The sequence below is a fragment of the Schistocerca piceifrons genome, chromosome 2, assembly GCF_021461385.2.
Source record: "Schistocerca piceifrons isolate TAMUIC-IGC-003096 chromosome 2, iqSchPice1.1, whole genome shotgun sequence".
NCBI classification, from domain to species: Eukaryota; Metazoa; Arthropoda; class Insecta; order Orthoptera; family Acrididae; genus Schistocerca; species Schistocerca piceifrons.
In genome coordinates, this window is record NC_060139.1 from 291154086 (window position 1) to 291171172 (window position 17087).

A 17087-nucleotide genomic window follows, 5' to 3' on the forward strand; every position below is an offset into this window, starting at 1 on the left:
TTCCTGTTTTCTCGATTGATCTGTGTTCAGTTTTTCAAGGCCTATCCACTGTGCCAACTTATAACTAAATCTGAGGGGGGGTGCGATGGGGAGGTTCCCTTGTTAGTATAAGTGTCGAATAGAAAAGAAAACTGAACTTCCCTTTTGCGGGCTTTCAAATAATATAATTAAATGAGGTGATGTTGGTGTGGTGGCCCTCAACTACGCACCCTCAGACTCAGAGTTGCAATATTAAAAGTTTTGGCTGGTTTCGTTGTCTAGGGGCTGGGATATGTAGTTGCCGCATTACGGGCCAAATACTGCTGAGTCCACAGTATACGATAAGAATACACACATGAATTGAATGGTCGAAGGTTTCTATCACTCGACAACTGCGAATTATGAATGTAACATATAAATTTTTAAATGAAAGATTGCAATTAAATAAAATCTGCAGGTACTATCTTAACGACTTTAAATGATGAGTACGATAGTAGAAGTACGTTTGGAGAATGTGGTATATTTCTGCAAAACACTTATTGGTGTCGTTGGTCCAGCAGTTAAGTAAAATACAAGTTGAATAACAGGGAAACAATAGATTCCTACTGCACGTAATCAGTTATGAACAACAATATAGTTCGCGAGGTATTCACTTCTAAACGCACACTACGTCTTCACTGCAGAAGCCACGGAAATCACACAAGAGCTCAGGTCGGTACTCCGAAATATTTCTTTTCTCCGCGACCACGCGCAAACTGCTCCACTGTCCAAGTCTTTCCGCCGACTGTGCGTCCATCGCGCCGTCACGTCCAGCACTTCACGTGTCCTGTGCGGCTCTCCCCCCAACTGCCGCACCGCTCAGAACTACCTGTGTCCTTTCCATTCACGAGCACTGTAATTGGCTAGAGCGCTCCCGCCATGTCTTCAAGCCAATGCCCATTCACAGACATAAAACACATTCGAAATACTGGATTTACATTTAAATAACTTGAAATTATATAAATATTCCTAGAGCTGGACCATAAACACGCTCTAACACAGATTATAGATACATAAACAAATGTAAATAAACATATATCAAGGAATAGAACAAAAGGTAGGCCAGTAGCCTAATGTCTCTGTGCCTTCTATAACACGGTAAATATAAAACCAATTTCTTCATGAATGGTATATATCGGATATAAACAAAGACATAGATGAATAAATATATTTATAAGCATGCTGCTACCGTTTTTTCCTGTAACTGTGGAGTACTTAAGGCCTGACGCCATCGACAGTAATCGGCCACTTTGACCTCCAATGACTCATGTACTATTCAAGTTACATGCCTGTAATTTACACCAATTTAGGTCTACACTAATAGCTTTCTGAAGACACGTCGATCGACGAAATCGGATGAAGCGTTAAAATTTTGGAAATTCGTTGCTGGGTGTTACTTGTATAATTCACCGTCAGATATGAAACTTTAAACTAATAAAGATATTGAAAATCTGGATACACCATCAGAATCGTCGTGCAAATAATAGTAATGTACATGTTTCTTTTTGAGGTATAATGATTCATCTGGCTACTATTAATTTCTATACGAACTGTGAAATGTCTGCCGTTAAGGTTTCACAAGTCCGCCATCTTTGGCACTCCCGGCATGTCTCCTTCATCAACATAGCGTCACCGTGGAATTCCCAGCCACGCGGCTGGACCCCTCTCGCTTCGGCCAGCGCCTGGCATCACGTGGTCGGCCTGCCGAGCGGCCCGCGCCCGCCAAGCAACCCGTGCGGCCACTGCTTCCTCCGAAGTTAAAATATTTTCAGGGCGCGACGACTCGCCCGTTACCTCACACGCTTAAGTCTCACATTACAAAATATGGCACTAGTTATTTAATTACTAATTATCAAGCAGTATCCATATTACTGCCTTGAAACAGTTACGAGTTTTCCTTAGTGCTTCCCCTCTCCCGCCCCAAACGTAACCAAAGTGCCGTCCGTCTTACTGGTACACTGTAACCTCTGACAAGCACCATACAGTGTCTTGGGGAGTACACTGTGAATGACCTTCACTCATTCTTCCCTGCCGCTGTGATTTCCTGTGTTACCACTGGTTCCGTGGCAGTACATCTTTACATAAGCTCGCATAGAGTTTACATTCGCATAATATATCGACCTCATTTTCTGCGTCTCTGTGTTATTTCATTTCAACGGAATTTGGGCAGTCGGCGTTCCATCTCGAAACCTTAAATTCCTACAGTGGAAACGAAAGTGATTCTGCACTTTGCGCTTATTTTTCAGCGGTCCATAACAATCGGGAAATGAGTGACATGATGGGCACCATGTTTGTAATAATAATAATATCGGCCATAATATGGCGAAATTGGACGCGTTCTGCAGTTTTAATATCTCAGTGAAACCATTCAGGAAAAGGGAATCGAATCAAAAGCAAACGAAATTAGATGCCGAAAGATTGGAACTGCATATCGACTCACCAGAAATACCTACAACAAGATCTCCAGGCACTCAGATCTATGACATCACGATACAGAAATAAATGAGAATGCCTCTGTGGATCAGGTGCACTAATTTTGAACTGGAAAACAAACACTGAAAGTATTGTGAAAAAGGATCGCAAAATTGTAAAAAAAATGCTAGGTTCGTTACTTGTAAACGAACAAGGGGATTCAAACAATACATTAATGTACATAGCGATATTTGAAAATGCAGCTTAAGATTCTATGGCCACATTAAAAGAATGAACGCAGACAGACATAGCCAAAACGGACACGATGAAATGGATTGGTGGTATCAAAACCGATCTGAAATTAGCCTGTACAACATGGTCTGAAGATAGGAGGGAAGCGCACTTCAAGACAATGAACGAAATATGGGGACAAGTGAAGGCAAATGGCCACCCCTGAGTGCGAGGGGCTTTCAGTTAAGTGTTGTAATACATTTTTTCTGAAAGCAGATTAGCTTTATTCAGGATTACAATACACCATATTATACCACACTCTTTTGGCTACAAAACCCTATTTTTCGCCACCTTACTGGGAGGGCCTGTATGTTCGACGTCGGAGCCATCTTGCTGCATAAACAATCTCCCAACCATCCACGTACTGCTTTCCACGGAGTCTATCATTAATCGGGCCAAATACATGCTCTTTATGACCTTCCGTTAGGCGGCGAAGAATCTAACAGGTGCACGCCGTTGAGTACCCAACTCGTGGACGAGTGTGTCAGCATTACCAACAGAGACGTCCAACTGAGAGCAGTGAGGTGTTTGATTGTGATCCGTCGATCACATCGAATGAGAGTGTCGGCACGTTCCAACATTGCAGGTGCGACAGCTGTGTGCGGCCGGCCGGCACGCGGGAGATCGGACAGGTTTGCGTGACCTTGTTGCGATGATGACAGACTCTTCGCCTAACGACTCACCGTGCTTTTGTTCACTGTTAGAGCTGTGCAGCCATTCTGCAAGCATCTATGAATATCTGCGATGCTCTGGTTTTCCGCCAAAATAGTCTCAGTGACAGCTCTGCTTAGAACGCAACTCCGTTACAGACGCCATTATGAAGGCTACGTATAGCACCGCCACTGAAAGGGCTTAAGTGGGAATATTCCATGACGTTCCACAACAAATTCTGCATTTTTCAGCTGAAACTGGCAGAGTAAACAGATGTGTTGCATTACTTATTGAACGCTCCTCGTAATTTGCTTAGTCCTCATGGACTTACTCGCAAATAACGATAATGCAGAGTATTGTAGAATTTGCAGCCGTGAGATTGTGAGGGATTGCTCAGCAGTTTAAATGAAAAGAATTTCCATATACCGGCACATTCTTCTCGCTTTTCATATCATCATCCACAACAAACTTCAAATACTGAGACAGATCACGGGCTGCCGTTTCTTTCTGCAAACACGGTGTACTTCACTACATGTGACGTGCGCACCTGTGTATATCAGAACCGCTGAAAAGTCGTAGGTTATTTCGATGAAGAAGTGAATCAGTCATCACCACTATTGCAAGTGTAGATTCGTGTTGAAAGCACTACACGTCCCATGCATGTGGTGACAGGAAGGAGGTATCCCACGGGAGAGTCGTTGCCTGTATCAAACACGGTTTGTCATGCTAAACGTGGTGATCTGAAACTGTCCCTCCTCCTCCACCACATCCACCACACCACCACCTTCCTTGCCGTCCAAAGACTGATTATGAAACTTTCTTTCACCAGCAGGGTTCAAACCCATCGCACTATCGTACTTTTTGTCCCCAAGTACGTCTACATCTACATGTGCCACCATCATTGCCCCTTCTCCCCACCCCCCCTCCCCCCTCCCCTGCGCTCTCCACCTACCTGTTGCGTGGGAACAACTGTCTGATTTGAAAATGGGCCTCGGCCCGAAACTACTCATCGAATGAAAAATATAATATTTGCAACTTGGACTGGTTTTTCATTCTATCAACTGTCTGAAAGCCTCCATATAGGCTCTAATTTATCTGACTTTCTCGTCCGGTCATTTTGCGAGACGAACGTGGGAGGAAGTGAAATGTTACCCAACTCTTTATGGAACGTGTGCTATCCAAATTTCAACAGTAAAACTCTCCGTTTTACACAACATCTCTCTTGTAGCACCTGCCATAGAGTTTGATGAGCGTCTCTGTCTTTGTAACTCTCTCACGCTGCATCTACGAATCCGTTACGAAACATGGCGCTTTTCGTTGAGTTAATGACACCTGGAAGAGCAGCTGAACGGAATAGACAGTATCTTGAAAGGAGGATATAAGATGAACATCAACAAAAGCAAAACGAGGATTATTTATTTATTTATCGTATGGCAATACAGACACATAAGGAACAGACAGACAAATCACTAATATAACAAACGTTAATAATTGCAAACCAACATTACTAATATAACAAAGTTTACGGATTACAAACAAACATCAAGTCTATTAATATAATCTATCGACTCTGGCGTTGCGAGCAGGAAGTCGTCGGGGCTCCCATTATAGGCTCTTCTGGGACACTCTTCAACAATGTGGCTGATGGTCTGACTTTCTCCGCAGTCACACTCAGGGGATGGTATTTTACCCCATTTACACAGGGAGTAAGCACATCTGTCATGACTAGTTCTAATCCTATTTAGAGTGGAAAACGAGGATAATGGAATGTAGTAGAATTAAATCGGGTGATGCTGCAGGAATTAGATTAGGAAATGAGACGCTTAAAGTAGTAAATGAGTTTTACTGTTTGGGGAGCAAAGTAACTGATGATGGTCGAAGTAGAAAGGATATAAAATGTAGACTGGCAATGGCAAGGCAAGCTTTTCTGAAGAAGAGAAGTTTGTTAACATCGAGTATAGATTTAAGTGTCAGGAAGTCGTTTCTGAAAGTATTTGCATGGAGAGTAGCCATGTATGGAAGTCAAACGTGGACGATAAAAAGTTTAGACAAAAAGAGAATAGAAGCTTTCGAAACGTGGTGTTACAGAAGAATGCTGAAGATTAGATGGGTACATCACATAACTATTGAGGAGGTATTGAATAGAATTGGAGAGAACAGAAATTTGTGGCACAACTTGACTAGAAGAAGGGATCGGTTGGTAGGGCATATTCTGATGCATCAAGGGATCACCAATTTAGTATTGGAGGGCAGCGTGGAGGGTAAAAATTGTAGAGGGAGACCAAGAGATGAACACACTAAACAGATTCAGAAGGCTGTAGGTTGCAGTAGGTACTGGGAGATGAAGAAGCTTGCACTGGATAGAGTAGCATGGAGAGCTGCATCAAACCGGTCTCTGGACTGAAGACCACAACAACAACAACAACTATGCCACCTGGTAAGGGTCCCAAACTGAAGCGAAATACCCAAGAGGCGGTGGAAGATATATTTTGAGAGCCACTTCTTTCATGAATGAGTTACATTTCTTACGATTCTTCAAATGAATCTAGCCCAGCATCCGATTTTTCTACTACAAGCAGTGTTAAGCGGGAGACTGCTGATGATAACTGCTGGTACTTTCCACTTTCCTCTGGACCTCAGCCCCTTTTCTTTATTTTTGTGACAGAACCAAAAACTATGGTCGTTAAGTACTCTTCCTACTGTGCTTTTATGAGCTGTTATCGGTTGACATTACACAAACTTCTAAATTCCCCTGATGACACTAAACGTCTGTAGCAACCCACGCACTGTGTATTGGATCTGAAAATTTGGCCATTTCTTTACGTACCCACCAGCATATAAATGCGCAACAAGTCGTAGTGGTATATATTCAGCGTCGGTTCGAGGACATTTTTACACACAAGTGACAGATGATTTGGCACCTCACCCTACCCCACCCCACTCACCCCTCCTGACCCTTTCCTCTCATACATTTTCATTGTTGTCAGTTTTCGCAGCTAATTGTGATAACGCACTGGCGAGCCCCCTCAGCTTGATGCTCCAAGCGGCGGCTTCTGTAGAAACGGGACAGTCTGTACTGACTTCATAAGTGACAACAGTGGTGATCTCACGACAAACGGAAACTGGTTGCTGCAGCAACTTTTATGCATCTGGTACAGCGTACTACCACAAGATGTCAGCCAAATACTCAGGTGATAAGTATACTTCCCATTTTCGTGTGGGAAATTGCTTTACTGGAAACCATATTTCCCACTGGGCTTTAAAACGACATCATTTCGTGCTTTGGTTCCCCTACACTCTGTCAAGACTTCATTTCCATGGGACTCATTTCCATTTCCTTACTTCCCACTGCCCCTGATATGCATAAGAGACATTTCACGACAATTAAAAGCTATGTTTCACAAGGAAAGGAAATTACAGCTGATGCAGCATACTACCAATTGATGTCAAGAACGTACGGAGATCATATAATGTATGAATGCATGGTGTCTGTTCTTACAGAATCTGCAGCTGTGAAACATACGGATTGTGTAAATAAAGTTTCAAGACTGGTCTCAAAACATAAAATTTGTTAAATACGTTCATACATTGGACTAAAATTCTTCAAAATAGGTGCCTTGAGAGTCCACACACCGCTGTCGACGAGATTTCCACTGGTGGTAAGCTCCCTGGAACTCCTTAGCCGGAATGCTGTACAAAACCCTCGTCGAAGCCTTTTGGACCACTGTGACGCTGTCAAACCGCTTCCGTTTCAGGTCTCTCTTCATCTGAGTGAACAAAAAGAAGTCATTGGGGGTGAGGTCGGGGCAATACGGTGGCTGCAGCAGCGTTGCCACCTTGAACTGGGTCAAAACTTCAGTGATGGCGAAGCAGGTGTGAACGGTCGCATTATCATGGTGGAGCACCGAGTCATCTTTCTTCTCCTGGCGGACGCAGCGGATTCGATCCCTCAAACTTGACCCACTTTGGCCAGATTTTCGTCAGTTCTGCCGTTGAAGGGCCTCCAGAGCGTTCGTCGTCCTCCAAATCTATCCGGCCACCTTTGAACCTCTTGTGCCACATGAAAACCACGGCACGTGACATGGCGTATTCTTTATAGGCCTCCTGAATCATTTCGAATGTACCCGTCTTGTTCAATTTTACACAAAATTTTATTGAACACCGCTGCTCCAAGAGGCGTTGCATTTCGGACGCCCCGATTTCTCGACGACGTTTCGGAACAGATACTCCGTGCACTCGCGATGTTTTCACTCCAGCGTTTCGCCGAATGCCGATCCTCAGCTCGCTTAGCCAACACCACCCACCACCTGGCGCAGGGGTGAGACCGGTCTGCGCGCGCACCGCTACTCACTAAAATATCAAATCTAGAAACTTTATTACATATTCTGTATTATTAAAACCGAAGGAGGAGGGGGGAGAAAGGAAAGAAAAGGGATTATTGATATTAGCTGCACGAGGACTTTGTGCAGCATCAGCAGCGACGAGAGAAAACGTGTGCCGGACAGGGATTCGAACCCGGATCTCCTGCTTACTTGGAAGTTGCGTTAACTGCTGCGCCACCCGGACACAGTGTTTATCGCAATTGCGCAGACTATCTCTGCACCGCCGTCCGGAGTGGCCGAGCTGTTCTAGGCGCTACAGTCTGGAACCGCGCGACCGATACGGTCGCTGGTTCGAATCCTGCCTCGTGCATGGATGTGTGTGATGTCCTTAGGTTAGTTAGGTTTAAGTAGTTCTAAGTTCTAGGGGACTGATGACCTCAGATGTTAAGTCCCATAGTGCTCAGAGCCATTTGAACCACCTCCCACAACCTATCCGCGGTCCCTGTCCGTGTGCTCCACATCCCCTGCTTTAATATTCCCGTAGGGGGTCAGATGCAATTGTGTATCCATACTGAATGTGGTGGATCCATATCCCAAAGAACAGATACGACGCATTCATATCATTGATGCACCTCGATGGGCAATGGATCCGTCACATTCAGTGTGGATGCACAATTACGTCCGACCTCCTGCGGGAATCTCAAAGTAGCGAGCACGAAGGACATTTGCTGGGACTGTGGGTAGATGATGCGAGGTGGGAGTGTGAATTGGCCAAGAAGCATGCCGAGACAGTCGGCGCAGTTGCGATAAACATTGTGTCTGGGTGGCGCAGCAGTTAAAGCAATTGCCAAGTAAGCAGGAGATCCGGGTTCGAATCCCAGTCCGGCACACGTTTTCACTCTTCGTCTCTGATGCCGCACAAAGTCCTAATGCAGCTGATATCAATAGTTCCTTCCCTTTCCTTTCTCCCCACCTCCCCCTCCTTCAATTTACATGAAATCGTACAATGTGTTACCACGAATGCAGTAAAGAAATACAGTTGGCGGTAAATATACTTCCCGCGCCCACGAAACGGATAAGGCCTGCAACGGCTATCCACCCTACAGCTACATCTACGTCTACATACGAGAACGCCCCCTACCCCTCCTTCCTGGCCCTCGGGCAAAGGAAAATATTACAGTGTTGTCAGGTGCTTTTCCTTTAAGAAATGATTTAAAAGTTGGTATTGTGTAGGTTTTTAACTGGTCGTAACTGGAACTTTTTATGGCTACTTACACGTTGTCATACGTCTTACAAAATATTAAAAATAGTCCGTACCACCATGTGTAGTCCCTCCCCCCCCCCCCCCTCTCCTACAAACTATCGTGTGGACGCCCTTGTCTACATGACTGCAATTCACGCTTTTTCTTGATGCAATAATTTACCGGCAGCCGTATGTATTGTAGAAATTTATTGTATGAACTTCTTATGGCGCATAAGAAGTTCATAAAATAAATTTCTACAATACATACGGCTGTTGGTAAGTTATTGCCTCAAGAAATACATGCCAGCCGCTGTCCCACGGTCCATAATGGATCAACAAAGAAGCAATTCACACTTGTGCCTGGTAGAGCCTTCATTGAAACACCTTCAGGCTATTTCCCTACTGTTCCACTCTCGAACAGCATGCAGGAGAAATGAACACTTGATCTTTCCGTACGAGCTCTGCTTTCTCTTATTTTACTATGAGAATCATTTCTTCCGATGTAGGCCGGAACCAATAAAATATTTTCGCGGTCGGACGAGAAAGTTGGTGACTGCAGTTTCGTGAAAATATCTCACCTTTGTTTTAATTATTGTCATTCCAACTCGCTTATCATGTCCGTGACACACTCTAACCTACTTCGCGATAATACGAAACGAGCTGCTCTTCTTTGGACTTCTTCGATGTTCTCCGTCAATTCTATCTGGTAAGGACTTCATACAGCACACCACTACTCTAGCAGAGGACGGACAAGCATAGTGTAGGCAGTCTCTTTCGTAGACTTGTTGTATCTTCTAAGTGTTCTGCCAATAAAATGCAGTCTTTGGTCTGCCTTTTCCACAACATTATCTGTGTAATCGTTTAATTTAAGTTATTCGTAATTGGGATTATAGGTATTTAGCTGAACTGACAAGTCCTAGATTTTTATGATTTATCGTGTAACAGTAATTTAACGGATTTATTTTAATATTCATGTGGATAATCACAGATGATCACACACTTTTCATTATTTAGAGTCAATTGTCACTTTTCGCACCGTACAGATACCTTGTATCAGTCATTTTGCAATTGGTTTTGATCTTCTTACGACTTTACCAGACAGCAAATGACGACATCATTTGCAAAAAATCTAACAGGACTGCTTAGATTGCCTCCTAAATCGTTTGTATACATTAGGAACAGCAGAGGGGCTATAAATTTTCCTTGCTGAGCGCCAGATATCACTTCTGTTTTACTCGATGACTTTCAGTCGATTACTATGAACTGTGACCGCTTTGACAGGAAATTACGATTCAGTCGCACAATTGAGACGATACTTCATTGGCATACAATTTGATTACAAGTCTCTTGTGAGTATCGGCCTTAAAATCCTTCTGGAAAGCTAGAAATATGGAATCAATTTGAGAGCTCCTATCGATAGCACTCATCACTTCGTGTGAATAAAGTGCTAGTTGTGTTTCACAAGAACAATATTTTCTAAATCCATGACAACTATGTGTCAATAGACCGTTTTCTTCGATGCAATTCATAATGTTCGAACATAGTATATGTTCCACAATCCTGCTACAAATCAACGTCAGTGATATGGGTCTGTAAGTCATCGGACTACTGCTGCTTCCTTTCTCGACTATTGTTGTGGCTTGGGCAACTTTCCAGTTTTAGATACGGATGTTACGCTGAGCGAGCATTTGTATATGATTAGTTAGTATGGAGCTATTGTGTCAGCATACTCCAAAAGAAACCTAATTGATATACAACGTGGACCGTAAGACTTGCTTTCATTAAGTGCCTTAAGGTGCTTCTCTATACCGAGAATATATGCTTCTAAGTTACTCAACGTGGCAGCTGTTCTTCGAATTCTGGGATATTTACTTCGTCTTTTTTCGTGAAGGAATTTCGGAAAACTGTGTTACGTAACTCCGCTTTAGATGCACTGTTGTTGGAAATATTACCATTGCTATTGAGCAGTCAAGGTATTGATTGTGTCTTGCCACTGGTATGTTTTACATATGACCAGAATCTCTTTGGACTCTCTGCCATATTTCGAGAAAAGCTTCGTTGTGGAAACTATTAAAAGCAGCTCGCAGTCAAGCCTGTGCTAAGTTTCGAGCTTCATGAAAACGTCTCCAATCTTGGAGATTTTGCATTCTTTTGGCAGGCGTTTGACGTTGTTTCCGCCACTATGTTGTGACCTGTTTCGTGTACTATGTGGGATCAGTATCATTATATTAATTTATTAGGTTTTAATATCTCAGCTGCGACCAATACTATTTCCTCGAATTTAAGCCACAACTGATCTACACTTGCAGGATGGTTATAATTAAACGTTTGTTACTTGAGTCAGTACAGACGGAAAACTATTTACTGTATGCGTGCCAACGTTACAGGAATGATGTACCCACTTACGCCTCAGGGTTTGCGTTGTTGGTAGTGTTAACCTCGTGACTTGCTGTTAGGCTCTGCTTTTCGTACGGCGACGATAAAGCCCTGTAGTACATATAGCCTTAGGCACATAGGAGGAACTCAGAATCCAAAGACCAAAGACATGAAGCGTGAACGGCACACGTTACTGTGATCTGCTTCGCCGTACTCTACTAGAGAGAGGAGCTTTGGTCTCAGCTGTTTTGATGCCCAATGCTCTTTCGGTCACTCGGTTACCTCCGTAACACATTTGGAGAACACCGAATCATTGGCCCATCGTTCTAAACTGCGTGGCCACCAAAATGACCAGATCTGAATCAGTGTGATTTCTTGATGTGGGGTTGAAGTTTGAAGATGAGCACAACGAGGGAGGCTTCCATCATCCCACGCGAAATGTTTCTGGCAGCGATAAGAGCAATCTCTAGTACGGTTCCAGACTGTCATTTACGCAGATGATCGTCAACTGAGCAACGTTTGTAATCTGGAATGTGAACATGGTACACATTTAACAAATATTACCCTCTCATGTGGAAATTAATATATGTTTCTTTCAAATGTTTATTCGTTATTTCTTTTCCGCATGTCCTTACAGATGTTTCCACAAAGTTTCATTGTCCTACGATCACTCATTTTCCATGGGAGCCCTGCCAAGTAGAGAACGTTTAACTACAACAACAGTGCACATAACTAGTTTGGAAGGAGTGAAGACTGTCTCTTAAGAAGATGTCAAGCGAATTTTTATCCCCCTTTTAAAAAAATACATATAGTTGGAATTTATTTTGGTAGATTTGGATGTTACAGTGTTCACTCTCGCTGCACCGATCTTTTGATGTCATTATAATATTTGCTCGGGGTTATTTGTTGCTAAGAGGTCGAGTATGTTTTAGAAATCGTTTACTATTCGAGTGGACTCCTGCGCTTATTGTTCAAAATTATTTTCGGAGAAAGCATTTAGTACGATTTCAGACGATGTTTTATGCTTACCACCGACTTTAAACATGTATTTTTGCCTACATATCGAATATAGATTGAAGTCACCACCAATTCTAGTTGTGTGAGTCGGGCACCTATTTGAGATGAGACTCAAGTGTTCTTTGAACTCTGCAGTCACTGAATCAGCGTAGCCAGGACGTCGGTAAAGGATCCAATCATTAATTTATTCCGGTTGTCAAGCGTAACCTCCACCCATACTAACTCACAGAAATTTTCTATTTCAACTTCGCTACAAGAAAAACTACTTCTAACAACAACGCCCTCTTCTGAAGAAGAGAAATTTGTTAACGTCGAGTATAGACTTAAGTGTCAGGAAGTCGTTTCTGAAAGTATTTGTGTGGAGTGTAGCCATGTATGGAAGTGAAACATGGACGATAACTAGTTTGGACAAGAAGAGAATAGAAGCTTTCGAAATGTGGTGCTACAGAAGAATGCTGAAGATTAGATGGGTAGATCACATAACTAATGAGGAGGTGCTGAATAGGATTGGGGAGAAGAGAAGTTTGTGGCACAACTTGACTAGAAGAAGGGATCGGTTGGTAGGACATGTTTTGAGGCATCAAGGGATCACAAATTTAGCATTGGAGGGCAGCTTGGAGGGTAAAAATCGTAGAGGGAGACCAAGAGATGAATACACTAAGCAGATTCAGAAGGATGTAGGTTGCAGTATGTACTGGGAGATGAAGAAGCTTGCACAGGATAGAGTAGCATTGAGAGCTGCATCAAACCAGTCTCAGGACTGAAGACCACAACAACAACAACAACAACAACAAACACTCCACCACCAACTGTATTTAAACTATACTTTTTGAACACTGTTAAGTCCTTTGCAAAAATTTCTGCTGTGCTTATCTCCGTCGACCAAAGCCTTTTATAGATGTTGATTATTGGTCTAAAATAACGTCGCTCGTTCCTGGTAACTGACTACCGGACAATCATGAAAAATCATAACCTACCTCGTTCTCATACCATCGGAAATCTGTGTGCCTTAGGTCTGTTAGATTTTCCGTATGAGCGTAACCCAATGTTTGCTAAATATATATTGCTTTCAATAAATGCGTTTCCGATTCTGTTTTATAATGCGGCAGACTGCAGGCGTTAAAACAAGATAAATCCAGATTTAGGGCTGTAGCAGGAGATTCACTTTTCATTTTATATGTTTGTGTAAAAATGTTTAATCTAACCGAATCCAAATCATTAATTTTTTTCGTTGTATAATCTGCACGTTACCGCCCTATTTTTCTAAAACGTTCAGTACATTGCCAGTGTCAGAAGATTATCTGCGAAATCTATGAAAGCCTTTTGATAGTACGTAGAATTTTTCAGGGCTGTCAATGGCCTTTTTTTCCCTTGAAATAGAATGCGGGATTTTAATCATAGCAGGTCACAGCATGAAAAGCGGGTAAAGATTTTGATAGAGGAATCCGATTGTTTCATACAATTGCGAAGATTCAATGTAACGGCAGGAATTACCAACAACCATATCTACTCAAATCTTTACGGAATATTTTACAAATTCCATATTCCCAAACATTGTACACTACTGGCCATAAAAATTGCTACACCAAGAAGAAATGCAGATGATAAACGGGTATTCATTGGCCAAGTATATTATACTAGAACTAACATGTGATTACATTTTCACGCAATTTGGGTGCATAGATCCTGAGAAATCAATACCCAGAACAACCACCTCTGGCCGTAATAACGACCTTGCTACGCCAGGGCATTGAGTCAAACAGAGCTTGGTGGCGTGTACAGGTGCAGCTGCCCGTTCAGCTTCAACACGATATCACAGTTCATCAAGAATAGTGACTGGCCTACTGTGACGAGCCAGTTGCTCGGCCACCATTGACCAGACGGTTTCAATTCGTGAGAGATCTGGAGAATGTGCTGGCCAGGGCAGCAGTCGAACATTTTCTGTATCCAGAAAGGCCCGTACAGGACCTGCAACATGCAGTCGTGCATAATCCTGCTGAAATGTAGGGTTTCGCAGGGATCGAATGAAGGGTAGCGCCACGGGTCGTAACACATCTGAAATGTAACGTCCACTGTTCAAAGTGCCGTCGATGCGAACAAGAGGTGTCCAAGACGTGTAACCAATGGCATCCCATACCATCACGCCAGGTGATACGGCAGTATGGCGGTGACGAATACACGCTTCCAATGTGCGTTCACCGCGATGTTGCCAAACACGGATGCGACCATCATGATGCTGTAAACAGAACCTAGATTCATCCGAAAAAATGATGTTTTGCCATTCGTGCACCCAGGTTCGTCGTTGAGTACACCACGCAGGCGCTCCTGTCTGTGATGCAGCGTCAAGGGTAACCGCAGCCACGGTCTCCGAGCTGATAGTCCATGCTGTTGCAAACGTCGTCGAAATGTTCGTGCAGATGGTTGTTGTCTTGCAAACGTCCGCATCTGTTGACTCAGGGATCGAGACGTGACTGCACGATCCGTTGTAGCCATGCGGATAACATGCCTGTCATCTCGACTGCTAGTGATACGAGGCCATTGGGATCCAGCACGGCGTTCCGTATTACCCTCCTGAACCCATCGATTCCATATTCTGCTAACAGTCACTGGATCTCGACCAACACGAACAACAATGTCGCGATACGATAAACCGCAAGCGCGATAAGCTACAATCCGACCTTTATCGAAGTCGGAAACGTGATGGCACGCATTTCTCCTCCTTACACGAGGCATCACAACGACGTTTCACCAGGCAACACCGGTCCACTGCTGTTTGTGTATGAGAAATCGGTTGGTAACTTTCCTCATGTCAGTATGTTGTGGGTGTCGCCATCGGCGCCAACCTTGTGTGAATGCTCTGAAAAGCTAATCATTTGCATATCACAGCATCTTCTTCCTGTCGGTTAAATTTCGCGTCTGTAGCACTTCATTTTCGTGGTGTAGCAATTTTAATGGCCAGTAGTGTAATTAAAATGTCAGTGTTGAGTATTGACTAGATATTCGACCTCGTTATCTAATTTGAAAAACATGCCAAACAATCTTAGTACCTGCCTCCTCATGTTCTTGACAAGTTACGTCTTCATTGTTTGAGTAACAGGACCGTATTCAGCACAATATTCGTAGCACATGTCGTAATTTGTATGAATGACTTTGTTAGCGACAATCTGCGCCATGCTCCATTGTGACCAATTAATAATTAAAAATTCGACCAGAGCTTCTTTAATTTGCGAAATCCGAAGGCCTAACTTGTTCCGTTCGTGAGATGTGAATCGAAGCAGAAGAGCGTAATAAGTAAATAGCAATTCTCATCGCAACAAGTGTCGGAGCGTTGATTTTCTTTTTGGAAGTACAGGTTATATCGAAAATGCCTGCCAACAAAAATTTTCGTTATAAAATGACGCAATCTATGTATATTTTTAATATCAGACGTTTTCTGATGATTCAACTGCCTTTTTTTCGTGGAACTGTGGCGTTTTTGACAGTTACTGCCCATCTAGTCGGGTTCAGTATCATATGATCTAGCGCTATTGTACGGTATTCGCCGTCAGACAGTGAGACATTGGTTTGCTCGTGAGCTCTCGTACTAATAGCCCTTAGGCAGCGCATCGCGGAGTGCAGGCGTCCCGCCCCTCCTCACCTTGAAGCGCAGTTCGCCGACGGGGGGCAGCGCGTAGCGGACGCCGCGGAAAGCCAGGATGCTCCGGCCGTCCAGTGACGTCATCACGCTGCCCCGCAGCCGACCCAGAGAGGTCTGCACCTGCGGCGCCAGCTGCTCGCCAGCGTCGCCGCCCTTCCTGGCGCACCGCGCTGGCGCCAGCAGCGCGACACACATCGCCAGCAGCAACGCCAGTGCTCCGCGTGTGCCCCGCATGATGACTGTGGCCACGCGGAAGCGCTGTTTGTGGTTTTATCTGGCAGACGCGTACCCCCCACTCCACGCAACTCGCTCGCCGGTACTAGTTCCCTGAATTGCCACGACGCCGCGCTCTTATGAAAGCTGTTCTGCCGAGGTCTATATAGATCTCGTTTCCTGCAAGACGTTCTTGCGCAGTCTGAAGTCTGATGACACTTGGCGACGGAGTTTTCCGCTGTGTGTAGACTCTACTATCTAGAAGTAGGCGCCCAGTTATGAAAGAAGTTGAACCAACAGAATAGCCCTACAAAATGCAAAAAAAAGTAAGATAAGCTTACTTCATCAGCATATTAGACGCCTGACTAATACTGTAAAACAACTTCTTGTCTGTTTGGAAAATTTAGAGAGCTCTGAAAAGACAGACATCTACCTATCTGAGCACAATTTAACAACAGGGTTAGAGAAGTTAAATACGAAACATTACACACTAGCATCTTTCTCCTGTACAACTAATATTGGAAAAGGAGGAGCTGTTACACATGTCAACTCAAAACAGAAGTTTAAAAACATTAACACAAGTGGATTTTGTAGCGATCAGTACACAAAAATGATTGTTTATGAATTAATATCGAAAAAAAGTTTACTTACAGATCTACACTGGAAAATTTTGAACTGTCTATGGATTTCTATCTGTCAGCAAGCAGTTAATTGTCTCTGGTGATATCAGCGTAGATTTTCTAAAGGATTCTGAAAGAAGAAATGATTTGGAAACCTTACTTAAATCATAAAATTTGGTCTCGATAATGAACGCTCCAACACAAGTGGATGGAGACAGCAGAAAATGTTTTATTTGATGAAGCTCAGTGCCAGAAAATAACAGAATAACCAGTAACAAATCGTCACT

At 43.5% G+C, this 17087-nt stretch overlaps 1 protein-coding gene across 1 annotated transcript in view; it reads right to left on the reverse strand.

The window, feature by feature from the left end:
* Positions 1-16193, reverse strand: part of LOC124776910 (juvenile hormone esterase-like) — a 130140-nt gene extending 113947 nt beyond the window's left edge. The window contains exon 1 of the mRNA XM_047252120.1: positions 15968-16193. Coding sequence (XP_047108076.1) covers positions 15968-16162 — 195 coding nt within the window. The 5' untranslated portion in view covers positions 16163-16193. The remainder of the gene's footprint in view (positions 1-15967) is intronic.
* Positions 16194-17087: the final 894 nt, after the last annotated feature.